The sequence below is a fragment of the Monodon monoceros genome, unplaced genomic scaffold (assembly GCF_005190385.1).
Source record: "Monodon monoceros isolate NGI ecotype Baffin Bay Population unplaced genomic scaffold, NGI_Narwhal_1 Super_Scaffold_7, whole genome shotgun sequence".
Taxonomy (NCBI): Eukaryota; Metazoa; Chordata; class Mammalia; order Artiodactyla; family Monodontidae; genus Monodon; species Monodon monoceros.
The window spans coordinates 77,438,842-77,466,408 of NW_021703784.1; the positions used below are offsets into that span (position 1 = coordinate 77,438,842).

Here is a 27,567-nt window from a genome sequence, read left to right on the forward strand (position 1 = left end):
GGCTGTTTTAAAGGGGTGTGGTTCCCAGGGTCAAAACTTTGTGATCTATTACTTACAATAATAATAATTTGAAGTGCTACATGCCATAATCTCAGAAACCTTCAACCTAAAAAATAATGTAAACATCGAGGGGTCCCATGTTTAGATGAATTAAATCTGTAACTATACCTCAATAAATTAAAATGCAAAAAATATAAGTATATACAAATATACTTTTAAATATACTTTTAAGCCTCTGACTTTATAACGAACATATAAAAAGTAGATTTTGGGGTGATAAAATTAAAGGAGAAGGGTTATTTTCCCAAAAGTCAAGCCAATTTGAAGGTCTCATTTAATAACATTATATCCTATTAGAAATCAATATGCAGTCTTATATGCAGTGAAAAATCAACGTTCCCAATTACATATGGCTTTGCTTTAAAAGATAACTGTACTAGAATTAATAAACACTCAGAAATATGCTTTTCTTTGCTTCTGGCCAAGAACATTCCTGCATTCTTGTCAGAAAACGTTCGCTGTTTACTGCTGACGTAGAGAAGTAAGCGTTAAGATCCCTGAAGGACACTAAAATGAGATCCAGGAATCCCTAACACACCACTAACCGTAGCCTGTCAAAGCTCCCCCAGCTCAAGGAAAACTTTTTGCATTGGAGCCAAAGAGGCGCAACGAGTCGGAATTCATCCGAGTCGGGAGTCAGAAGCGTCATTCAACAAGTCCCTCCTACCAGCTACTGAAGGGATTCCGCAAAGCCTTCTCTTACCACTTCCCCACCCCCAGCAGCTGCTCGGGGCATCTTGGCCGGCAGAGGGCACCCTCTACCTTCCCTAGAGCCTTTCTCCCCCCCCCCCCCCCCCCCTCCTTCGGGCCCCTCCAACCGAGTCCCTCCACCCCGCTCCACCCGCTCCACACAAACACAGCATCCTCCAACAGTGACTCTAGCTCACCCCAGCAGCCCCAAGGCTTTTCTTTCCTAGGGGTGCCACCGGTCTGCAATTACCCTTCTCTGCCCGTCGAGTAAAAAACCTCCAACCCTCAGCTATTTCTTTCCAGGCACGGCTCACTCACCCATTTCCTCTTCCCGGCTCTGCATCCCCAGAGACCTACCCGAGTCACAACCTGTCCCCCCCCCCCCCAGTACACACACACATCCTCCCCAGCCCCCGAAAGTCAAAACTTTTTACTTTCCTGTAAGGTGCCTCAAGGGAGGGGCACGGGATGGAGAGAGGTGTGGGCACAACTAGCCCCGGAGTCCCGCAGCCCCTTTCACGTCCGAGCTGCAGCAGTGTCTCAGGTTTCCCGAGATAAACTGGTACTGGACCTGGATAAGTCCGCTTTGATCTCAACTCTTGGGGAGCAGGTGACAGTGTGCAGCCCGGCTGGAGCCCCGGACGGGGATGCGGGCTGAGGGAGCAAGGGGCCCCCCGAAATCTGCGCGGGGACCTCCCAGCCCATGGGAAAGATTCCCATCTCAGCCCCAAGCCCGTCACCTCAGTCGGGGCCCCCGACAGCTGGCGCCCTAAATCGCTCTCACGGCCTCTCCTCTGCTGGGGAAGGGTTTCGGGGGACACCGGGGCGCCGTCTTCTCCCATCGCGCAGCTCTGCTTCTCCTCTTGGCTTTCTCTCCCCCACTTCGGGGCTTCCTGGCGTCCCTCTCCCTCGGGGGTCCTGGCTGCCCCTCTGGATCGTGGGGTGGGAGGAGAAAGCTCCGAAGGAGCAACTCAAAGTCCCCCCTTCTCGGGACTCGTGCAAGGGAGGAAAGGAGGAGTTCTGGCCTCTTCCCATAACTTCAGGACCCCCCGCCCCCAGCCAACTTTCGCTGGAGGACCGGCGGCTCCCGCGCCAAGACCCACGCCCGATGCTCGCCTACCTCGGGGTTCACACAAAGCTCACGGGTCCCCAGCGGCGGAGTCACATCGTTGGCCCGCTCCTGGCCCCTGCGCCCAGCCCCGGTCCCCGTCGCGGAGCCGCTCGCCGCCGGCCCCACAGCAGCGGGTGGCAGCTGCAGTTCAAGCGTCTCATCAAAGCTTCTCAAGGAGGAGGTGGGGGGCGCGCCGGGCCGGTTCCTCGGCCCCGCCCCGGAGCCCGCGGCGCGACGGGGTGCGCGGGACGGTGAGCGGGCGGGTGCGCCCCGGCGCGGCGGCGACGGGGACCCAGAGCTCCAGCCTGCGCCTCGAGCTCGGGTCAGACATTATTTAGCTCTTCTGTTGAGCTTCGATTGGTCAAACGGCGCCGCCCCCCGCCCCCCCACCCCCGAGCTCGCCCGCGCCACCGAGACCCGTGCGGGGCGGCCGCTTAAAGGGGACGCCGCGCCTTTCCCTTGCCCCCGCTCGGCCTCCGGGACTCCCCGGGCTTCCGGAGCTCCCCGGGCCCGCGCGCCCCGTTCCGCCAGTCGCTGGGGGCCCGCGACGTGGCCCCGCAAGCCCTGCGCCCGCCCCTGGGGCGACCCAACTGGACCCGCGCGCCACGCCCGCGGCTCTGAGAGGCGACCTAGCCCCCGCCCCGGGGAACCCCGCGTCCCGCGCCCTCCGCGTAAACCCAGGCCGTGCGCGCCGGGGCGGGAGCTAGCGAGCGCGAATCCAGAGCCCCCAGGGTCTTGCTCCCCTCCTCGGCAACTCCCTCCGCCCCATCCCGGCACCCAAGTTCTGAGGTAGAGGGCGTACGTTTCCCGGGCCATGGACACACCTTCCCGCACCTTCCCGCACGACGGAGCTTGAAAACGCTAGCACACAATGAAATCGCATGGAGCATGGGGGCTACTGGTTTACTCCGCTACCTTAAACACGACGCGGCTTAAACAGAGTTCGTGCACTGACCTCTCCGGAGTTTGCCTAATAGGAATTCAATCAAGATAATAACGGCATTTTTTATTAATGAACGCCCCCAGATAACGTTACACCAAGTTACTTGCTCCAGCCAGGAAGCCGAGGCAATGACAGACCTCACTCAAGCCATACGCTTTCTAGCCGACCAGAGAAAAACGGCAAGAGAAAGAAAGAAAAGAAACCCACCTTATTAGTCACTACTTGTCAAAGTAAACATCAAGGCAGCTGCTCTGGGGAAGACTTCGGCACCGAAACTCCCAGACTCTTTTTTTCACGTTCCCTTTGGTTAAAAAGAAGTGGTAGGGGGGAGTCTTTGGTGCCCGGTATGTACTCCTTCTGTTCTGCACCAAAGAAGTTAAATTATTGATAGTGGAAATTGCATGGCGGAGGTAATACTCGCACCCCCTGAGCGAAGAGCTCCATTTGATCTCGGCAGCAGGGAGATTTCATGCTAGCTCGCCTGGGGGAGCGGCTGCGCGAGCAGCACTCTCCGGGTGAATGGGAAAGTGGGTGGGAGTCCACGAGAGGGCTCCACGGTGCCTTGACGTGCGCTGTCATATGATACCTCCGCTGCCTCGAAATAGACACTCTAGTGCACGAATTACCAGAATCAAAATTCAGCGCATTTAAAATGATACATCTTTTATTAGAAGAGTTCCGTTAAAGGGCATTGCATGGTTCTGCAGATGTTTTCGGTCCCCTCCCTAGCAAACTTACACACATAAAACAACCCTTTTAATAAAGAACCTGGGCAGCAAAGATAAATAAAAAGCCTCTGTTTTAACGTGTGTGTGTGTGTGTGTGTGTGTGTGTGTGTGTGTGTGTAGGGGGTGGGCAGTTGGCTCAATTAATCCTCACCTCGCGCCCCTCCCCCCGCAGCAGAAGAGCAGTCTTTCGGATTCTTAGTTGCAGGTAGCCGAGACCCTTGGAGAGAATTTAAGTGGCTAGGGTCCAGAGGACCATTTTCATTTTGCCATTGGACGAACGTTTTCAAACGTCTACCTAGGTTCCTGCTTTAAAGCTGAATTTTCTTCCCATTAGTTCGACCGATTCGTAAGCACTAGGACAGAACTTAAAATTTAGAATAAGGAACGGAACAAGACCCCAGCATTTAACTTGGAGTCCTTGGACCTCCTCCGAGCATAAAAACCGACCTGGGTTGCCTATTAAAATGCAGATTTCTCCTCCTGAAATTGTGATTTAGTAAGGGTGGGGCAGCGTCCAGAAATTAGCATTTTAACAAGCACCTCTAGCAAATGGGAAGCAGAAAATCTGAGGTTACACTCTGAGAAACACTCTTTCTTAAGAGATGCATAAATGAGTGTCATAGCAATCTCCCATTCCCCCCAAATTTGGTAGGCAGTTTTATGTGTATGTGCATTTTTTTCTGTAATCTCAAAGGGGTTTGACCTAATAATTGCTAAGACTCACTGCTTTAAAAATTTGTCTAAACAGTCCAACATTAATTTGGGGAAAGGGAAAGATTTATAAACAGTTTCCTTTCCTGGACCCTCCTGTGGTTATCAAGAGTGTGCTGTTGAACTGAGTATTATATACTCAGTTCAGTTTACCTAAGGGTTTACAGTTTAAAAAATGAGTGCACTTATATTAGCTGTTTTAGAGCTCCTAAAGACCAGTCACAGAAATTATTATTCCTATTTTATAAATGAAAACCTGAGGCTCAGTGCCACAAAATAATTTGCCCAAGTTCACACAGCTAAATGCCAGAGATAAGACTTTAATAAATCAGGAACTCTAGATAGAAATATCCCTGCCTCTCTCCACCCCCAATAAAGGGAAGCTGTCTGTTTCTTGGAAGTGTTATCAGGATGTGTGATCTTACAGAGCCTCTTTGCAAACTGTTGGACTGAATAGTCAAATTATTCAAATACATGCATATTCTTAGAGTGTCACACATTTAGCTTTGCACCTCTATCAAGTTGAGGGTATACATGACCAATACAAACTACCATACAGCACAGATGGTGAAGTATATTGTGGAATATTTAATGTAAGTGAAATAGACTGGCTAGTTGGAAGCAATGAAGGACAGAGGCCAAGAAGCCCAGCCTGGCCACCTCAAAGAACCTCTGAATTGATTCCCAGGGGTGTAGGCTGAATGCAGACACAATTTCTTTTAATACGGCAAAACAATTTGAGAGGCTAGATTATAAATTTAAAAAAACAAAACATGTACTGATTTATGAAGTACTGGAGGAGCCCTACCCTAAGATTTTTTTTTAATAATTTTATGCTAACTTCAAACCAATGCTTACTTTCCAACTTTAAATTTGCTTGAAAATGAATTACTTCCCCAGGTTTTTAAGCTCATTTGTAATTTAGTTCCTTCCTGAAAAATACCTAGCCAGTGCATATCAAGAATCTTAGCATTCTCAGTGCTGTTGAGTGAGAAGTTATGGCAAATCTATATGCTAAATTCACGTCGCCACGTCAGCATTTCTTCTGAAGGAAGGAGTGTCCTTATTTCTGAGACTCTGATTGTATCTATGGCCAGTCTTCTTACTCCTACTCTCCCTTGATGTTATACAGATGCATATATCTTTACTTTCCAGTGTGTGGTGCAGTTTTACTGAGGAAAAGACAGATGAATAGAAATGTCAGGAATATTTAGAAATAAAAGAAGATCAAATGCCAATTCAGATAAACCCTCTAATGAATCAGACCTCTGGACACTTCTGAGCATTTCCAAACTTTCTGATTTGTGATTATGGTGTTACCAAAACAATAAAAGCCCATACTTAAACACTTGCCTATTTGCCTTAAAAATACATCTTACAGGGCTTGCCTGGTGGCGCAGTGGTTGAGAGTCCACCTGCCGATGCAGGGGACACGGGTTCGTGCCCCGGTCCGGGAAGATCCCGCATGTCGCGGAGCGGCTAGGACCATGAGCCATGGCCGCTGAGCCTGCGCATCCGGAGCCTGTGCTCCGCAACAGGAGAGGCCACAACAGTGAGAGGTCCGCGTACCGCAAAAAATAAAATAAAATAAAAAAATACATCTTACATTTAAAAACGACACCAAGGTAAATTAAAGTTGTACCAGTGTCTTGAATGGAATTCTGAATAATTTTTTAAATTTGTTTAATTCAGGTAGCATATAGAGATAGTGTTAGAGGTCTGATCTAAGATCAAACTTTTTACAAAATCATTTTCCTATTGTGATCACGGGTGATGCTGAAAATATAGAGCACGTATTTCTGACTCTTCTTAAAGATTGGTCTCTGACATGATTGCTGTGTTAGGAGCAAAGATTCCAAGTTTGTGATCTGAATATTTCCTCAATCACCAAAAGGAGGAAAAACTTCACTGCCTGAAAAGAAAACGCTCCCTATTTCACTTACAAAATTAATTTTGAATTAGTCAAAATCCCTATTTTTGGTTTTGGTCTAATACTATCCTAACACAATATTCTAGAAGGACAAAGGTCAGGGAGAAATTCCCATCTATTCTTGTCAGGAAATGTGAACTAATCCTCATTACCCAAGTGGGAACAGAGGCAGTAAGCTCAGATTTGACATTGACATATTTTTTCTATTAATAATTTTAATTGGCTGGGGTCAATTCTACTATCACTATAAGCATTTTATGTTTAATTACGTTTACTTAAGTTTCCTAGTTACTCCCGCCTTCAGTCTTCCTTGCAAAAAAAAAAGGCGTTCAGAATCAAATGAATTGACCTCAAAAACTGCTGAAAATTGGAGTAATTAGCATAGGGAAAATAATAAGTAAACAGAAAACTCTCCCGCTGAGCAGAGTGGCAAAGATGTCAAATTCATGATTTCAAAGCCCCAATCTAATGCCAAACTGTCACTCACAATCCTCCAAATTATTGAGTAAGGCCCGTCCTGAGAAAAATCTTAAGGGAGGAATAATATCCCTATTCATCAGATGGTACCTTAATATGAGGTGTACTTCTTGTCTGTAAGCTTCTCATAAACCATAAGAACAGCTGTGTGCCATATTCAAATGTGTCCAAATTGGTTAACACCTGTTACAGGAATTATGTAACCAGGCATGGACATTAGTGGCAAACAAAAGAAAGGAACCATAGTAAGAAAATGTTAGAAGGGCCAAGATTAGGAGAGTAGCACAAGAAGGTCAAAAACTGATCCCATCTGGGAATAATATTTAATTGGATCAAAAAAAAAAAGCATAAAAACCATTATGAAACAACTAACTCCCAGACATATAAGAGTCTTCAACTTGTAGCCCTCCGAGTTACCAGGTTTCCCCGAGAACATTTAAAAAAATAATAGTGAGGAATAAATTGGTTTACTTGTTATAATGTTTCTGTAAGCATAGTCAGCAGGGATGTGATGGAGGGCTTAGGACAAAAGTTAGAACTGACAATGGTAGCTGACTCTTTGCTGGTTTTGCTGGGAGAAGAGCCAGGAGATTTAGCAAGTTTAAACCAAAGGGTTTCAGGACATTGAATCAGATTGTAAGGAGTGGATTATATTTTTGAGACCCAACTATTTAGGCTGTGTGATGATTGGGGTGAGAGATTTCCTACTGCTAAATTTTATATTCTTCATGGAGAAAGTTAGCAACATATGCAAAAATATAATTTAGAAAAAAATAATTACTGAACTTCCTAAAGTCATGTTTTAAAAATCACACTAAGAATTTGGCCTATTTTTCCATGATTCTGAATCTACACAGTGCCTGTGGTGAATTTTTTTTGGAGGAAGGACCCAAGGAGCTTGTGATGTCTTGTCCAAGTCCTCTGGATAGCCCAGGCCTGGTGGGAATAAAGTCCTCAATGGCACACATGTGGCAGCAAGGATTAGGCTTTAGATTTGTCTCACATGTGGAATCATTTGGAAACCTCTAACACTCTTGACCTTTCTCAACTTCAGTTAACTACCTTCACTTCTTAGTTCCATTCATTCAGTTGGTAAAAACTTGCTGAGCACCTACTGCCAGCCAATGCTCTATGGACTAGAATCCAGGCAGATGAGTAAAACACATTTCAGCCCTTTAGCTGCTCAAATTCTAGACATAGTGTTTGTCTTTTAATCCATTGGGCCACTTGTGAGTTAGTTAGAAGTAGGAAATTATGCTTTGTTCGGTTTTGTTTTCCCTGGTCAGAGGTTTAGTTTATAGAAGAATGACCATCAGTATGACCCTAGTGGCCAAGGGGTAGCAGTGATGGACAAGAAACTTATTCCCAAAGCTGGAGGGACAGGGACTTCCCTGGTGGTCCAGTGGTAAAGAATCTGCCTTCCAATGCAGGGGACATGGGTTCGATCCCTGGTCAGGGAACTAAGATCCCACACGCTGTGAGGCAACTAAGCCCCCGTGCCACAACTACTGAGCTCGCACACCTCAGCTAGAGAGCCCATGTGCCGCGAACTACAGAGACCATGAGCTCTGGAACCCACACGTCACAACTACAGAGCCCACGCACCCTGAAGCTCGCGTGTCACAACTAGAGAGAGAAAACCTGCAAGAGAAGCCAGCACGTCACAGTGAAAGATCCCGCATGCCTCAATTAAGACCCAACGCAGCCAAAAATAAAATAAATAAATAATTAACTAATTAAAAAGAAAAAGCTGGAGGGGCAGCTAGCAGCTGGGGAGGGTCCCCCCCCCATGGTTGATCAGTGCCCTAGCCATTTTTGATTAGCAGTGTTTTACAGAAGGCGGACAAAGGATAAGGGATCAGGGGTGGAGGTAGTGGTAGGGAGAAAATGAGACATAGTTCAGGAAAATAATTTTTCTAAATATGATTAGGTAGACTTACAGAAAGATAGATCCAGAAGGGGTCTTATGAGATTATCCCATCTTCCTCACTACTCATAGGCCTATCACTGCAGACCAGGGAAATAGACTACACGTCCTTTTTCTGAGGACCTAAGAATCCAGCCATTCTAATGCTTAGAAGTTCCCACTTGTAACACATTTTTGTTCTTGTTGCAATTTATATTTTATTTCATTTCATCCAACCTTAGTGAAGATGGAGAACAGCTGCTTCCTAACCTTCTTGTGCTATTAAGTCACCCCTCAGCCTTTTCTCGTAGCGAGAAATCAGATCTCACAAACTCTCTTCATAAACTCCAACTTCCAATCCATTAATCACGTCCCTTGGTCTACCCTGGATCTCCTCCAAGATCTCCATATTCTTCTGAAAATATGGAGGCCCGTATTAGACATGTCTGTGAAATTATCCAGGGCTCAGGAAACACTGGAGTCATGAATTATCTGAACACAGCTGTTGGGAAAAACTAAAGGGGAGATTCAATCAGAATGACAAATCCTTCCCTTGCAACTTGGAGACAGAAGTGATTGCTTCATAAATGATGAGCCCTTATGTCAAAGCTATATATTCTATCCTTAGTTTTCAGATGAAGCATTTTTCAAAAGAAACAGATCTTTAAGAAGACATTTGTTTTTACTTCTCAACAAAAATTTTTAAGAACAATTTTTCTGTTCTCCACTTAATGTCCCAAGTTGTGCACATTTACCTGATAAATTAGGAGAATGCTTTCATCTTCTCAAGTAATTTCTCTCAGAAGGTAAGGTCTACACAACACTACATGACTTTTGAAGTTTGAACTTTCTCCTAAACTGGACCATTTCTTTTCATTTTGTCTGCATTCAAAACCTAATTAGAATACAGTATAACTAAGTTGAAGTCCATAAAAGAGAATCATGTTAACCTACATGATTCCTAGAATCAAGTTTAACTGATGATTTCACTTGTCAGGTATATCTCAATTATGATCTCACAATCCAATGTGACCAAATATTTGGGGCCTTCTAATTCTTGATAGCCCGGCTGAAGAGCATGGGATCAGCTGAAACATCATTCCTACTACTCACAGTTGTCTGTTTAGGGCATGTTGAAGGAATTCAATGGTAACTGCAAAATCAATCCAGCAATCCCAAGAAGAAATTAAGCCAGACATGGAATGAAATCAACACTCTAAAAAGAAACTGAGTAGAAAAAGGGAACATTTACTTCCACTTCACAATATCATTTTGAGACACTGTCAAGGGACTCTGTGATCAAAAGATTACTAAGAGTGTTTGCTGTTAAGTGGGAACTTCTGAAGCCTTAGTCTTCCAAGAAGGGTAACAAGAAGTGCAGAATCTAGTTGAACCTAAGGAAGGGTGATGTTGATACAGATGGATAGGACAAACACAATAGTTCGAAAAACGTGAGGGCAGAGAGATGTGGTAGAATGGGAAATGAATGGGGGAAAGCAGAGCCACACATTTAAATCCCAAGACCTATTAATTAACTAATTATCATTTTAGTTATTGTTACATATGTACTCAGGGAAATTCATTTTTCTCTGCTTGGACAGTAGTCATGACCTGGGAGAGAGGCTGATGTGTGTGAGGTGGGGGAAAATAGGGCTAGATATCCAATTTTGGAAGTCAGATTTTGAGTCCGTAATACAAATTAAATATATTTCTGGGATGCAAATTCAGCCCATGGCCAGCTTTCCTTAAGGCAGGCTCCATACTAACTTAGAAAAATGAAGACCCAACACTTCCTTTCTTACCAAATTTTATGCTTCTCCCAGATGCAGTAAAATGTTTAGCATTGAGGAGCTTATATTTCATAGACATGTTTTCCAGGAGGCTTTGGGAAGAATGAGCCAATGCTATCATATATTCTGGCCTTTTAAGCAAAAAAAAAAAAAAAAAAAATTCCCAGGATAAATAACTGAAATTAACTTGCATTGCTCATTGCTTTATGTCTATACTGAATGCCAACTTGAATTACCATTCTCACATAATAAACATATTTTTATGATATTACAACCAGATTGTGGATGTAGATCATCTTAGAACTACTTTGCAAGCCAAATTTCCATTGCCTTCCATTTTATCTGCACACAAAAACTAATTAAAGTGAATAAAAATAAGTTGAATTCCATAAAAAAGGATCATGCTAACCTACATGATGCCAATTTATCTCAAAAAAATATGTCAAAGTTTGACATATTCTTGACTATTTGCTTGACTAATTAACATTTTTTCTAATTTTACTTTTTGTTACTGTGCTTTTAATAAGTCAGATTGTTATTTATTGATATGATTTTGCCCTGCATTCCTAGGAAGAATTTATAAAATTCTAATTTACCCTTCAATGAATTGAAAAGAGCACAACTTCAGAGTAGTATTTAATAATAGAAATTAATCTCAAAAGCAGAATTATATGTATAGATGTCATATGAAGAACAAAGGAACAGTCTTAAAGAGTATTTCTTTGGAAAATGACATGAGTTAAAAAAATCTAAAGTTTAAATTAGTAAACATTTCCTAACATTTTTAAGACAAGGGATTTTAAGAAAATTTAGAATTTCATCCTTATTTCTTGATTGTTTTAAGAAAAATAAATCAATTTTTTGTTTTCCTAGGTTGAGGGGGAGGAAGCTATAAGAATAATAAATAAAGCTGTTGTCAAATCTCAGATAAAAATCTAGAACCAACTGAAAACACTGGGAATAATATAGGAATGAATGAAAACTCGAGGTTTCAATTCATCTTGTCTTAGCGTCTCAATAATCGTAAATTAACTGTGGAGTGTTGAAGAAATTTAAAACACTATAATTAGTTTTGTGCTACCAATTTGAAATTAATAATGTCATATTGGAATGGTATTAACATTTTGTTAAGTATGTTTATATTTAAGCAATTAATCTAAGCTATATACAAAAAAGCTTTACTTTGAAAATCAAGACAATTAAAATCTTGCAAGGCTATTCATTGTTTTCTTTTTTTAACATTTTTATTTATTAGTTTTTTGGCTGTGTTGGGTCTGTTGCTGAGTGCGGGCTTTCTCTAGTTGCTGCGAGCGGGGACTACTCTTCCTTGCAGTGCGCGGGCTTCTCATTGTGGTGGCTTCTCTTGTTGTGGTGCATGGGCTCTAGAGAGCACGGGCTTCAGTAGATGCAGCACATGGGCTCAGTATTGTGGCTCCTGGGCTCTAGAGCGCAGGGTCAGTAGTTGTGGCGCACGGGCTTAGTTGCTCCGCGGTATGTGGGATCTTCCTGGACCAGGGCTCGAACCCACGTCCCCTACACTGGCAGGCGGATTCTTAACCACTGCGCCACCAGAGGAGCCCCGTTGTTTTCTTATGTTTTGATTATTGGGAAATAGAAGAAATGTCGTTGTCACATGATGTGGGTGTAAGGCCCTCAGTAGTCAAGAGAATTGGGGTTCTAGTTTAAACTGTCACTCTGGCTGTGTGACCTGTGCAAATCACTTCACTAGCCCAAGGTTGTTCACATCAATACTATCCGTTTCACAGAAATATTTGTTGAATAAGTGGAGCAATCTTAAATACTGCACACCTCAGCTGCCTGACCAATGAAACCAGGGCAGTGTGCCATAAGCTGTGGTTGTCAAGCCTAGCAGCACATTCAGACCTTAGTTCAAAGGAATGAATGATTCAGGTGATTTCAGTGTACTGGGGAAACCTGTGAACTAGATCGTCTTTAAGGCTTTTTTCTATCTAAATTTGGACTGCTTGCAGGAACTGTGTATCGTTTGGTAAACTAAACTTGGAGCTCATGAAATTATTTCCCCAAAAGTTAAGAGCCTTGAGCCAAGGTAAGGAGTCATACTCTTCTATATACTACATAGTTATCTCTGATGAGGTTTTAGGCAGACTTTTTCATACACCAAAATGTCCGTTAAGATCATCCTTTCCCCCTGGGCTGGTTTCTGAGCTCTGGGACATATCAAATGCATTATGAGTTCAGGTGGTCCTTCCTTGCATAGATCAGAACGGCGGCAGGGTGAATTCTTCCCATTGACCTCCACATCCTTGATTCCTTATATGACTTTAGCAGCTCCACAGAGACCACTGACCTGCACTATCTTGGACTACCAGTATGCAGCCAATCTCTCATTTAAAACCACATCTTTCTAAGAGTTGCTTTCCAGGAGGAAGATGGAAGAAATTTATTAGGAAGATGCGCAAGTAGATGTATAACTCCCTTACCCAGACTATCCCCGGCCTTAGTTTCTAGAGCTGCTATTCTGAGTTCTGAGTTGGTGCAAAGACGCAAAGGACCCAGACACAAATACTTGGCATTCTCTCAAACGAGATGCTATTTCCAGAGAAGTTCCAAGTTTGGAGTAGGGCTTTGGGAGGAAGAACATTAAATTGCACAAGGAAAGCCAATAAACATTTTAGTCCCCAGCAGGGACCGTAAGCCTTGTAATTATGTTTAGGATTATGCTTGTCCATCCTCTTCTTTTCCATCTCTGTAAACAACACGTTAGCTTTGGAGGTTTGTCATCCACTGTGCTTTTGGAGAGGGAGTTCCTCATCATAGCATCTGCAGTGCTATAGCCAGTAACAGTTTGAAAATGCAAATTTATGAAAAGGCTTCTAAACACACTAACTCCTAATCTAAACAATTTATAACGTTTCTTACTCAATAACTCTCAGAAGTCAACTAACTTGGAACTGCCCTAAACAAGTTAAGAAAGGAGTCAGACATCATCCATGGGGTTAATAAACTAAAGTAAGTGGAAGGAAGAACGTACAGGTGAAGAGTTCCAGATAGTAATCTTGCTCTTCAGTGACTATGTACTTATTTCTGGACAATTTTCTCTCTTGTTAGTGTTTTAAACATGACAACAATTATAATAAGAGCAGCTAAGATTGCATAGGGACTTACAGATCAGTTTACTGATTAAAAGAAAGGGCTTGGACCTGGGTTTAGTCCAGCTTTGCCACTTATTGGCTCTGCTAATTTAGGTTAGTTAATTAATTAACTGATGTCTCAGTTTCCTTATCTTTAAAATGGGAATACTAATAATCTCTGCCCAGAAAGATCATTGTGGGGATTCAATTAACTATAGAAATGTAGAATGCTCACCGCAGTGAACTCAGTAAAGTTTGATTTGATTATTAATGTATCTGATCCTCCCCAAACACTTTAAGTAACATCACTCTCTCCATATTATGATTGTGAAAATGGCGCTTCAAAATTGATAGGTGACAATTAGTGGTTTGAAAGTTTTTCATTAGTTAGAAAAGATTCAATATAATTCTAACTCAGCATTTGTGGCCGCTGATTTTGAAATTCTCAGCCATCTCAAAGGGTTGTGTTGAAGATCTCTTAACAAAATGTATGTGCAAACCTGATAATGGGGAGCCCAAATCAAATCTGGGTAGTAGCTATTAGATAGGGAAGTGTGGTTTTATAATGGACTTTGGAACCGGAGAAAATTAGGTTTGAATTTTAGCTTTTCCATTTAAGATTCGCTGTATAATTTGGGGTAAATAAACTCTCTGAGCTCCAGTTTCCTTATTTATACAATTAGAATATAATCTAACTCAGAGAATTGCTTTGAGGGTGAAGTAATAAATGTCAAATGCAAAGCAAACAACTTAGCCCTGGATAAATGCAAAATGAATGTTATCCCATCTCATCATAATTTGCATATACTTTCCCATAGTATAGTAATGACAGAAATGAAGTCTTTATAACTTGTTGAGGTTAGTGAAGTCACACCAGGAATCTGAGGCCATGCTCACTGAGTTAATGAACAGAGTCTGGACTTTTTCTCTTTTTCAATGGAGCAATGGATTCTAGGGTAGTAGGGTAGCCCGTGTGGTACTGAGGATAAACTTCGGAGTAACAGCAAGCTCGGCCAATAGAAACATGTCTACTACACCTTAGCCATCTATCTCATCAGTTCGTTCTTTATCCACTTGGCAACTTGTCAAATGGCAAAAGTGAATTTTAAAATTTTCTCCAAATGTCAGGATGGAAAACTCAATGGCTCACACTGAAAGGCAGAGAGAGACTAAACTAACGTTTCTGAATCTATGCCATGTTAATCAGTGCCCCCTTCTCCAAGCGTTCTATGGTCAAATATGTTTGGGAAATGCTACACAGTAGTATTTGCAGACTTTGTCACTGATAGAAATCACAGTCACCTTCATATCACATGTCAGTTGTTACAGATATCTTGAAATACATTGATGCTTATCACTACTGCAAAATTATAGTATTCACCTTGCTGCTAGATCTTATTTAGTGCCTTAAGAAAGCACATATATTACTATATCACACAATCTACTTTTTAAATATTTTTAAAACTATATTTCAAGGTAATTGGCTTCCTTTGTAATCATATGCTTTTAAGACTTATTCATTTAGAAACATTATTCTGAGAAGGGTTTATAGGCTTGACCAGACTGCCAAAAGAGTGGAGTCCACAGCACAGAAGTGGTTACCAAGCCCATGTTAATCCAACATATGCCAAGGAGAGGCAATAACAAGGCCATTCTTAAACATTGGTTGTGGAAGTTGCTGGGGGAGACAGAAGCCCTTACTGGAGGAGGAAGGTAAAAGCAGAAGAAATCATTGTTTCCTACCAACATAACCAGAACAATAATGAGCATGGACGGTAGAGATCAGGCTCAGTAGACAAATGGCCTTGAAGAATATTCTCGGAGTGGACACGTCTATTCAAGAGCCCTCATATGATACTAACCCTATTTTGGTTTCCCTTTTCATTTCTCTGCTCCATTTTTTTCACTTTCCCTCTCTTTTTTCTATTCACTTGCCCTGTAATGTCCGACCCCAAAGGCTTTAGATATTTATGGAGCCTTTTTACAATCACCCAACTTAGCTATTTTTTCCCCACGGTCACCTTATTACCTAGGGATAGTAGGTCGTTGCTATTTTCCTTGAAGATGGAGGTAGGACAAATCAGTTCCAACTCCTTCCGGTGCTGATGGGTATGGGATTTAGCATATTCTGAAGGAATCCTGGATTCCATTACATCATAGCATGCACTCTGGGCACAAAGATCTCAGAGCATTTTCTTCTGCTGTTTCGGGCAATTGATTGGGTTTCCCTTTCCCAGTGTGAGAAGGTTTTTGAGTGCATTTAACGTTCACTCAGAGGTTGAAAACATTGGCAAAGTACTTTCTACCTCCTGGGGTGATCCAGAAAATGTTCATAAATGGTCAAAATGCCTCACACAGGCCAGAGGTTTCTCCTAGCTTCAGATTGAACTGTTAAATTTGGAGGTCACACGCTGCTAAACTGCTGATTTTTAGAAACTCGACTTTAAAGCTTTTTATTTTTAAATTAATACTTTGAAATATATTTTGCCATTTGTCTAAAATAGAATTCAAGAATGATGTATGTCATCCCGAGTGCATTCGGAGTTATTTTAAATATGGCATCTTTATAAAAGTCAATAGCTGACTCCTCAAAGGGCAATCATGTCCAGTGTGGGCAGCTGTGCCAATTGTTTTTGAACTACTGCAGCAATCTAGCCAATCCCAAGGAGTGTAGCCTTTCTGCACCCACATTTTTCTTAATTATCTCCACTAGGCTGAGTTAGCTAAGGACAAATCTATAGCATTTCCTGGATGTCAAAATGCCCACACACCTTCTGCAATCCTTGGGCTACCAGCTCCCTTTCATGTTTCTCCTGGTTGGTCCATCTAATTATCTATTATCATGTGTATATCATGCATTATTCATGAGGCCCAGACAATTTCAGGGTGTAATATCTTTGATTTTAAAAAGAAATGACCTGAAAAATGAGAACTTCTGCTTGTACAAAGAAAATAAGCATTTAATTTGATAATGAGTCTCTCATCATCCCATCCCTTTAAAAAGTAATCTGTAGAAGTTTGAGATCATTGTTCAAATTAAAACTTTCCAAGTCATCTTTTCTCAGAAAATGATTGGTTCAATATCCGGATCCTTTCTGTGCTGGGTTCAAATAAGTTTCTTTGATTTTTCATAATGTACTTCTTAACAAACAAGTTAAAAATTGGTGGCACCCCAAATTGTAAATCACCAAAGGTTAGGGTGACTTAAGCCCAAGAAATAAGTTATCTATCATATCACTCAAACTTGGAGCTAAAATGGAATTTAGAGTTGATCCTAAGGCTATCCTCCTTGTTTTATGTGGGAGGAAATATGGATCAAAGGGGACTAATTGATTTTTCCAGCTACTGACAATGAGTTGGCAGCAAAGCTTGAACTCAGACATTTAATCTGTTTCACTGAGTTCTCTTGAAAAAGGTAAGAATCCAGAAGTCTGTCTTCTTCTAGGGAACAGCGCAAATTCAAGGACAAGTCAGGTCTCTAAGCTGTAAGTTCCACCAAGATAAGTACCTTCTAGTCTTACATGTTGCTGAATCTCCAGACTTCAGCACAGTTCCCGGCACATAGTAGATTGTCAATTAATGCTTACAGAATAAAATTATGAATATTAGAGTCTCTATAGAAAGTATACCTCTTGGGCAAATGGAAAATGGCCTGTCAAGCTCATGATCCCCAAAAGTATCAGAATATCTACCGAGATAACAAGACCCCAGGCATGTAAGCCTGGGATGAATACAGCTGATGCACTTTGTTGTACAGCAGAGACTAACACAGCAGTGTAAAGCAATTACACTCCAATAAAGATATTGGGGGAAAAAAAAAAGACTGGGATGAAATTCCAGAGGGTTAGAAGAAAACAGACCAACATGAATTCATGCATCAGATAGGGGCTGGGCTAAGTGACCCCTGAGAAATTTCCCAGGCCCCAGATTCTACAGCTCGCAAGTAAAAATTCTTCTTGACTTTGGCTCTTCCTATTCTGTGCTGTTTTTTGCGGGGAATTAGTGACTATCCCTTAGATGGTATGTCAGCCCTAGGAAGATCGCTGCCTTCTTTGAGCCTCCGATTATGGGAGAGTGAAAGAATGGCTTAGGAGGAGAAGGTCATATACTGGTAAAAACTTTTCATTAGGACTACAGACTTGTGGGAACTATTTTTTTTTCTTTTAATTTAAAGAAATCAAAATAGGAGGAAATAATGCCTACAGTCCCCTCAGATGCCTGAGTAGGGTTTGAGGCAGCATGATCTGGAGAGCTGAAAATATTGTCCTTGAAATTTGAAGAAAGATTCTGAGTCAGTCTTCACCTCTTACTGGCAATGTGGTCTTGGGAAACTCTGAACCTGAGTTTCCTCATCTGGAAGGTGATTGATAATTCCTACCCTACCCTCCTGGCTGAGGAGATCAGATAAGGAAATCTGTGAAGAACTTTCAAAGCACTATGTGTATATAAAGTATTATTACTAGGAAATACAAATAAAGTCTGCATTATACAGAATTCTTCATAGGACTCCTTTAGAATGTTAGGTAAAAGGGGGAAAGCCCATCTGAACTTTAAAAAAACTCAGAACGAATGCTCCAAAGATTGCCAAATGACAATGGAGGCGCGGATAAAAATTTGACATTCTGATCTTCGCACCCTGGCGTTTCGGCGTATTAGTCTTTAGGGACCATATGTATCTTTCTCAAGACACACTGGTTAAAGCAGTAGCTTTAACTTCCAAAGTAAAAGATTTTAATATTTTTGAAATTATGGTCACTCATTGGCCAAAGAGGAGAGAAATTTTTCGTTTTATTGTTTAAGAATTTAATCTTTCTCCCCTTAAAGGCAACACCCTCCCTCTCCATTTCCATAGGATTCAATAATGGTAAGCTCTCACTAAATGTTAATGTTTATTTTATTTATTAAATGCCACACACTGTTCTTTACATGGATTATGGCATGTAAATTAGAGACTCACCGCTTGTTAAATGCACTAGAAACACACAGAGACAAACATGCCTATACACACACACACACACACACACACACACACACACACACACAGCAGGAGCAGATCAGCAGAGAAAGACACCAGCCAAAGAAAGATAATTTGAGATACTTCTGAGCTAGCAGTTGTAAAATTAAAATAGGCAACTCATTAAATTATCCATAGAGTGAAAAGAAAGCTACAAAAATAGATATTTTTCTGGCAAGTCAGTGCTTTTCAGAACAAATTTAGTTTTAAGCAGAATCTTAAAATCAGATTCTATCAGTTCATATTCACTAGAGTCATTTAAATGGTTAGATTAGTTTTTCTTAATTAAAGGCAAGGATTAGCTTCACCGGCCTTTGATAGGAGTATATGTATGTTCAGTTAGACATCATTTTAACTGACATTTTGTAAGCAGTTTGATCAAAGGAATGTTATTTGAGCAATTGGAGCCTCATCCCCAAATCACAGAATTAGAAATAAAATCCTTTGTAAATCATGCCTCAATGCTGATTTTGTTTTCCCCCTCATTTCTCTTTGTTGATTTTTGTGGCTGATTATCTATTTTGTGGTCATCCAGGCCTTGCCTCTCACATTGCCTGATAATGGAATGTTGTTTCTTACTAAGCTTCCCCTAGAGGACAGGCCAGGAAAAGGAAAGAAACTAAAATCACTAGCTTCTCCTCTTATTAAGAATATAGATTACAGATTCGATAGGGAAAGAGTCTGGTAAGTGAACGAAGAATCATATGTATTTTGATTTTAGATATTTTAAAGGTATTCTTTCCAATTTACATTGATTGGCAATTTTACAAATAATATTTTGTGAACCAACAAGAAGCTTGCTTTTAAAATCCCATTTACTGCCTTACCGTATAAAGTAGACGATATTTAAAAATAACTAGCATTCTGGTTCAATCAAATGAAAATGCTGTATGCAGAGAATGACATAGTGATACCTCCCTCTTACGGAGTGTCTTCTTCCCAGTTTGCAAGGCTCTTTCAAACATTCTCTTCTATCCTCCAAAAATTGCTGTGTTGTAGGTCTTACTATCAGTGACACTGAAAAAGCTATTGGCAAAATGAATATAATTTCATCTGAATCAGTACTGATGTAGTCCATTGGGGGAGCTAGACCAAGCTAAAATCTCACACACAGAAATATTAATATACAAGACCAGGGGGTACAAAAGTAGGCTAGGTTACTGTTCATTTTTTTAAGGTTAAAAATATCCCCCTCCTCTTTCTTCCCTTCTCCTCTTTAACACCTTCTAATCTTCTGTCAGGTTTCAAACAGGACAGTTGAAATTTCTCGCCTTCGCGCTGAAGGGCTCCATGTAAATACACATAAACTGAATATCAGGTGCACTATTCTTAAAGTGATACTCATTCTCACGACACTTGAGGCGAAACCATTTCATCTACAAGTCAAGGATGTTTATAGGTGCGCGTGTGACAGAGGATGACGTGACACTTTTGAGGTTAAAGATCTCGAGGTTACAAGAATTAGTTAAGCATTTTCCCTCCTTGTCTCCCGAAGCCTCGAAATCTACAATTTTCTCCATTCGACTGTCAAGATAAATTGGCATGTCGACTAAAAGCGTAATATCCCCTTAACGGTGCATTCATTTAAAGCCCTAGGAGCTGTATTAGGTAGCAGCGGGTATTCGCTAGCAAGGCATCTCGAGGAGAGAGGGAACTCTGCGGTTTAGAGTGACAGATGATTTTTTTCTCATCCATCAAACCGCCTCAAAATGTCACAATATTTACACCTCTTCCTTGGTGAATCCAGAGACAGGCAGACAGGGAAAAAAAAAAAAAAAAGCCGACCGGCTGCCGCTTGATTTGGGCAAAAGGAGGCGTTGCACCTTTAAATTCTGCCCCTCCATTCCCCGTTACCCCCCGCCCCCTTCTCGGGATTTTGCAATAAATCTCCCAGTTCTGCTTTCAGCCCTGCAGATCCGTATTTAAAACAGCACCATCTGGGAAGGGTGGGTGGCGATGGTGATGCGGACTCCTTGGAGTTCCTTTGCAGCACGCTTGGAATTGCATCAGACTGATCAGAAATCCCCCCGCCCCCAAGCCCAGCCCCTCCCGCCTCGCTTCCCTCCCAGGCCCTCCCCTCCCCTCCCTGTGCGTAGATCTGACTGAGAAAATGACTGGATCTCGGAACAATCTGTGCCCCATTCGCTGCAGCCTTGCTCCGTAAACCCTGCCCAACGCTCCCTTTGTGTGCCGAGCAGCCTATCACGGTCATCTGATCCTAGTGCCTGGTTTTTATTTTTTTCCTTCTAAATCTCCACAATATCCTCGCATTGCCTATGAATCCATCCTTTTCACCTGAGCAGAGTTGGAATTCTTTCTTTTTTCGTTCGCTAGAACAGTCAAGTGAGTTTCGGAAATAGGTTTTCCCCCTACGCTCCCCCGTACCCCCATCCAAGCCTTGCCTCTTAATTAAGAAGGGCTGATCCAGGAAGGAGGAGTCCAGAACGCTCAAGCCCTGGGGCGAAGTCTAACACGGGGCTTGGCCGGGAGGCCGGAACAAAGGGCCCGGGAAGGGGGGGGGTTGAGGGTTGTAGGAGCGTGGAGTGGACGGTGGCCCCCGCGCAGGGGTGCGTAAGTCCCTGGACTCCCAGTGGAGAGGCAGGACAACGCTGCCGCGCGCTCGCTGTCCCCCCGGGGCGGAGGCGGGGAGGTGGAACGGAAGGCTGGGAGGCTCTGAGCAGCTTCGATCACCCCCGCCCCCCCGGCCCACCCGGGCGGCTGCGGCGGCGGCCCGGCGGCGAGCCGGCCGCCCTCCACACGCGCCTCCGGGTGCAACCTCGCGGTGGCTGGGCGGTCTGTGCGCCCAGCTGATTGGTGGCTCGGTCCAGCCGCCGCGCGGAGCTACGAGTGTTCTCCTCCACCTCCTCGGGCCTCCCAGGCCCCCTCCCCCGGCCCGCCCCCTGGCTCTTCGGCCCGTAAAGGACCTTCTCCTCCCAAGTAGAGGCCCCCTTTTCCTTAGTTACCCCGACTGACTCGGACCTGGGCTCAGAGAGGCATCCAGCCTGGCGGGGGAGCGGAGCTCGGTCTCGGCGGCTCCCCTTCCCCTGAGAAAGCGGGAGCCCTCTAAGCCAGCACCCGAAACTCGTAGGGAGGGAGGAAAGAAGGGGAGAGGAAAAAAAAAAAAGAAAGAAAGAAAACAACCAGAAAGAAACATCCAGCCAGGCGCGAGGGCGACGGAGGGGAAGAGAGAATAAGGAAGGGACGGAGGCAGGAGGAGGGGGCGGGGTGGAAGGAGGTGGGGGCGGGAAGGAGGGAGGGGGAGAGAGAGGGAGGGAGGGATACAGAGAGAATGAATCCTTTGCCTAGAAGAGCTGAAATTACCTTGATTCATTTTGTGTTGGAGATTTGGCGTTACCTCCTACCCTCTCCCCAACCTCCACCTCCTCTTTCCTCACCGCACACCACCTCCACCGCCTAATTCTAAATGGTACAAAGTCAAAATTTAGGAAATCGAATGTTGTGTAAAAGCTTCATAATTAATGAACCTACTGTACACACACACACACACACACACACACACACACACACACACACCCTGGCAAAGAAAACGGAAAAGAAGCAGATGAAGGGGAGAAAAAGAGAGAGAAATCTTACATTTGAATCAGACATTTGCAGGTCCAAGTTAACTAAACTCAATATATCCGCAGAAAAACTGAGCTTCCCCACCCCCCTTCTCGCTTTACCCCAAGGCTCTCACCTAGGGCAATTCAAACTGAGCAAATACCAGGAAACAACCCCCCTCTCACACTCTCCTTCTACTTCCTCCCCTCCACCGCGCGTCCTCTCGGGAAGATCCAGTATCAAAATAGCTCAAAATTTGGGGTTGCAGGGGGTCCCCGCCCCGGTGCTTACCTTCTTTGCGGCTTACACCACCCCGGTGGCTAGATCCTGGAGATAAACACTTGCATTTCCCAAAGTTAACCCAGTATACCAACCCGGAGCTTGCCAAGAGTCTATTCCAGCCTACACCGCTAGGAAGCCAACTTCAGCGAGCTCAACGAGGGGACCAAACTGGGGCTCGCTTTCCAAACGCTCCGCTCCAAAATCTGACTCTCTCTCCAGCCCCGATCTCAGTGTGAGCCGAACCTCCGAAAAGACGCTTCTTAAGGGCGACACAGGGCCGGCTTTCTGCGGGGCCGAGACGGCTACCTGGGGTACCACCACCTAGGACAAATCCGTTGGCTCTGTCCAAGGTGCTGAATGGGCTCGTATTTCCCGGATTACACACCCGGCGCAGCGGGAGGAAAAGGATAAAAAATCTCTAATTAAGTGATATTTGATATTGCTCTAGACGGTTTCTTGCACTTCCTTACGTTTTGTCACGTGCAGATGGCTTTGCCAAAGCCATCCTGTTAATAGTTGATCACATGTTGATGAGACCCCTTTCTTCTATGAGAGGCTTACCCATTTCATTACCGGTGACATGCCCTTCTGACTTATTTCTCTCCCACCAACCCCACCCCCATCTGCACCCAAACTCCCAGTCTCTATCCCATCCTTACCCCTACTCCACCCCCTAACCCCAATCTCTAATAGCATGATTGTTTTTAGATGGAAGTTAACCTCCTTGCGAATGTCAATTACATGCCCACATATAAATCATAGAATATGCTCATACACCACACACATAGAGGCAGAGGATGGAATGCAAGAAGGCTGGGAGAGAAGCATCAGCCTTGAACAGCCAATATAACACACACACACACACACACCCAACTCCAAGTTTGTTCCACGCAGTTCCACATTGCTGTGTTAAATCTCAAATGATTCCAATTAAAGTTGCACTGTGTAAAAACCCGATTCTCCTGGCCTGAGTAGCTGCTGTTCTTTGGCGTGTGAAGTGCTAGGAAGAGCTGTGATATGCCCGTTGTTAAGCAACATGTCAAGATTTTTCAATTATAATGCAGGGTTTATTGCTACTCACCATCGTGCCTTTGCTGTCCTGGAGACTCAAGTGTCTTAAAATCCCGTCTCCCCAACAGATGCTGGAAGGTAATGTGTCTTGTTTGAAGTCATCATGTGAGAAGTTCGGCTTTGCTCAGTGGATCGCCCACCACTTGGTGTGACTTATGAATCTAATAACCCTTTGCAATATCCGCAAGCTTAAACTGTCAACCACCTTGGCGACTACAGAAGACAAAGCAACTGTCATCGATGTTGTAAAACCTATAGATTTACGCAAACGCCCTCACTCCCAGAGACACGTTTCCTTTTGAGTTCTTACGTGATTCTAATGAATGAGCGAGGTTTCCAATGACTGCCCAAGTGCCCTGCTATATAGCGGTGGTTCCTGGGGCTGCCTCCCAACCGCCGGTCACTGGGTCCTGGCACAGAAACTTCCCGGGGAGTTTCAGGGTACCCTCATAAAAATAACCCAGCCTGCACACTTGCCCACTGCTCAGGTCACACCTGGGGCTCTGGCAAAGCTGAGCTCGACTCGGGAGATTTCCCTGTCGCCAGGTAAGAAAAACCTTCGCCTAGTCAGGCTAGGGCGGGAAGACCGCTGGAGAACTTGTTGCTTATCAGAGCCAGCAGGCTACCGCTTTAATAATAATACTAGAAAAGCGCAGGGGGGGGGGGGGGGGGGGGGGCGGCAACGACGATGACTATCCGTGCTGTTTACGTGACCAACTCACTGTGACTCCTTTGGTAAAAAGGAAACTTCTTAGAAAAGTTCGTGCCCCTCCCCCTTCCCCCATGACTAAGGGTCTCCAGCTGATGAGGTCTTGAGTGATGATCAAATGTGTGTAGGGGGCGATGGGGGGATAGACGGGGAGGGGGTGTGGGTGAGTGACTTGTCCTTGGGAACAACTACTTGCGTCGAAGCGCGCATCAGCCCGGCAACTTTCCCTTTCCCTCTTAGGGACTGATGACTAGGCGAGAGGCACTCGGGCGAGCCACTAGTTGCCCACAGGAACCTATGTAAACCGAGCTCTCGGGCGGCCGAGTTGAATGAAGTTATGACTGCGTTTGCTCTAATGGCTTATGGCTTCTCAAATGTGAGTTAACAGCCCCGGTGCGCAGCTAGGTCGGCATGGCGCGCCGCGGAGTGTGGAGCCGCGGGCAAAGGCAAGGAGGGGTGCCTCTGCAGCGGCTCGGCGCTCCGCGTCCGCTCCTTGCTTCTTCCCCTGAGTCGCTTCCGCATCATCCGGGGGCTCCCGGGCCACCAGGGCGCCCGGGTGAGCGCGATGGGAAGCAGAGCCGCGCGCCGGAGGAGCGGGGGCTGGGGTGGAGAGCCGCGGGAGGGGGCTCTCCCAGGAAGCCCCGCGCTGAGCACCCGCGCTTCCCCACCAGTGGCGGCGCAGGCTGGGAGGTGGAGAGGTCACGTGTCGGCGGAAAGTAACTTAGAAGGCATAGAATGAACTTCAAGGAGAAGAAAAAAGCACAAGACAACAAACCAGCTCCCCACCCCTCACCCGCACCTCCCTCGTCACCCGTGTGTAAAATAAAGGTAAAGGAGGGAGAGGTGGGAGAGGGGCGCCGCTCCCTGCTGGAGACCTGGGGAGAGCTCGAGAAATCGCAGGCAACGAGCTGTATAACCCGGTCGTTGGCAACGTCCCCCCAGCCTAGGGAGGCGCTAACCCAAGGTAGCTTTCCACTGAAGCCGCCCTTTGCCTCCCCCCAGCCGGCGCCTCCACAGCGGAGCAGAGGAACGGAAGACGAATGTAAACCAGTTGTTATGGAGATGCCGGTCGCTCAGAGGAGCGCAAGTGCCCTGGAAAGTCCCCAGACGCATTTCAGGTTTCGTCGTTTTGGCACCAACACCAAGATTTTACTCTCCACCCAGAGTTCCCACGAAGGGGAGCCCACCAACGGCGTCACAAGCCTTGGCCGCGGCGCCATTGACTGCGGGGATGAGACAGAGAGATGCTGCAGAAGATGGTGGACAGCTCTTAAGTTTCAGACCATCCAGCCCTTTCCGATTTCCAGTTTCTTTATGCCGATCAAAAGTGCTGTATCTGAATGACAGTCGTGCTTCCTGAGGTGTATAAACCTCAGTTACACGATAGGATGATTAGAAGCAAGAGAACATTGGCATTTAGTGGCTGCTTCAAGGTCCTGCTCCCCTCCCCCTCCTATTGCAGCAATGCCTTACTTATGGAAAACAGGCTTCACCTCCTAATTCTGTATATGGACTTCTGTTCATTTGAATCTCCATTGGTACCGGGTTATCATTACTGTAAGTCCAGTGTTGAGTTGACATCGCTCTAGAGATGCTTCCAGAGCCAACCTAGCTTATCCTAGGCTCCAGCCAAGATACATATATTCAAATGCTTACCAGACCTCATTAGGGACAGTTCTAGACTTGCCAGGCTCCTAGAGACCTGAGATAGGTCATCATAAAAGGATGCCAGACACCTCCACAGTCACCAACACAACAGTTCCCTCCAACTAAAAGGACTGCTCCGATTGTCCACAAGTTGCCACTTTTTGTCGATCCATGAATTAACCAGCAGATGCTGCCCTAAGACTGGAACAGCTGGCACATACCATCCTCAGAGATCTTGGGGTACAGGTTTTGTGGACAAAACTGGTTTCCTGAGAAAGCAATTCATAATGCTGTAATTAAGTATTCAGTGTCTCTAGTACAGATCTGAAATCTTGAAATAACACAGGGAGATGATTACTCTGTGGACATAATTACCCCCCACCGTCATCTAGGTGATATATTTATATGACTTTTTCCTCAGTAGTTGTGGTCTGTATAGAGACTATTAGTTACTTCTCTGGTGGATCCTTATTCTGAAAATTAATGTCATATTTTATAGTGGGATACCCTAAATTGTTAGCTTGGGTGCCTGGGGATTCAAAACATGAACAATTGATTAGTTTGAAATGATTTAGACAATACATGATTGTGCTGAAAATATTTCCCAAGGAATATTTTTGACCACTGTTCTTCTTTCCTGGAATCATTACTAAAACCTACAACTCACAGACCAAGATGAGGGGCAAGAGTTGTCATATAACGAGAGTTGCTCTAGAGAGTTAGGGAGAGAAGAGATGGTGTCTGACATACATATATTTTCCTCTCTTGATTTCTCAGTGATCTGAAGAAGAATTCTCTTCTCTTGGTTTGTTATCAGCTTTCCACCTTTTAATCTCCATCCACTCACTTACATATTTTCTTTTTTTTCCACCTGCAGAAATCCAGTTTCAAATATAAGCAAAGGTTGCAGTCATTTAATTTGTTAAGAGAGATGCCAAGTACTGGACCTGCCACAGTTTTAATCTCAAGAGCACTTATTCTGGAGGCCATCTCATTTTCTCCACAAGAACCTAGTCAGCTATGATGTGAATATCACACCTGTCTGGGTTCATCTGATCCCATTCATTTTTAGCAATGGTAAGAACATTTCAAACTGAACAGTAAACAAAGCTTGTTCCTTAAAGATTACCATGTAACAATGTAGCCAAATTTAAAGCAAAGTGTATTAATACGACCTAGAAGGAAGGATTTTTGCTTTCAAACCACCAGTACTGTTCTTTATTGGTGAATTGTTTGATGTTCACATGCAGTTTTCTACCAAAGCCATAGTCATAAAGTTTATCCTCTGCCTGTACCTTTATGAACAAGGGTACAAAAATTAATAAGAAGGGGCTTATCAAGACTAGGAGGCACAAAGATATCATTAAGTAGATGTGTCAAGAGTCTCAGAATTAATGGGAGAGAGGGAACAAACCAGGAGTCTACAAAATCAGAAATGAAAAAGACTCCTTTTGTTTAGGGAACTAACAGATGCTTGGAATATCTCTTGAGACAGTCTCTCTCTCTTAATTTCTAAAAGGAAATTCAGCAAGTCACATTGAAAAGAATGGTTTGGGTACTCCCTCCCCCATATCAAGGCAGAGTAATGAGATACTACTCCATTCTTCCCTCCCAACTTTTTTCCCCAAATCTATTTGTTTGTACTTAACTGCCAAGCTCTCCATCTCACCTTGTGTTGGATAGATTATTTCCGTCCTTCCCCCTTACTTTTATTTCCTCTCCTTCCCCTTCAGTACTTGCTCTGTGCCAGACACTTTGATAGAGGCCGATGATCCATATATTAAGAATTCCCTACCCTAAAGAATCTCAGAGTCTAATAGACCC

At 44.1% G+C, this 27,567-nt stretch overlaps 1 protein-coding gene across 9 annotated transcripts in view; it reads right to left on the bottom strand.

The window, feature by feature from the left end:
* BDNF (brain derived neurotrophic factor) overlaps positions 1 to 24,025 on the bottom strand; it is a 59,095-nt gene extending 35,070 nt beyond the window's left edge. For 2 of the 9 annotated variants that reach the window (XM_029207936.1, XM_029207943.1), the window contains exon 1: positions 1,871 to 2,203. Coding sequence is in view for 2 of the 9 variants with exons in the window: in XM_029207934.1 (XP_029063767.1) it covers positions 2,686 to 2,751 (66 nt within the window). In the remaining 7 variants the exon portion in view is untranslated. Of the gene's footprint in view, positions 1 to 1,870; positions 2,204 to 2,685; positions 2,769 to 3,011; positions 3,338 to 21,452; positions 21,706 to 22,325; positions 22,758 to 23,397 lie in introns of those variants that run through there. The other 7 variants (XM_029207935.1, XM_029207942.1, XM_029207940.1 and 4 more) reach the window with 7 other exon arrangements.
* Between the last annotated feature and the right edge of the window lie 3,542 nt (positions 24,026 to 27,567).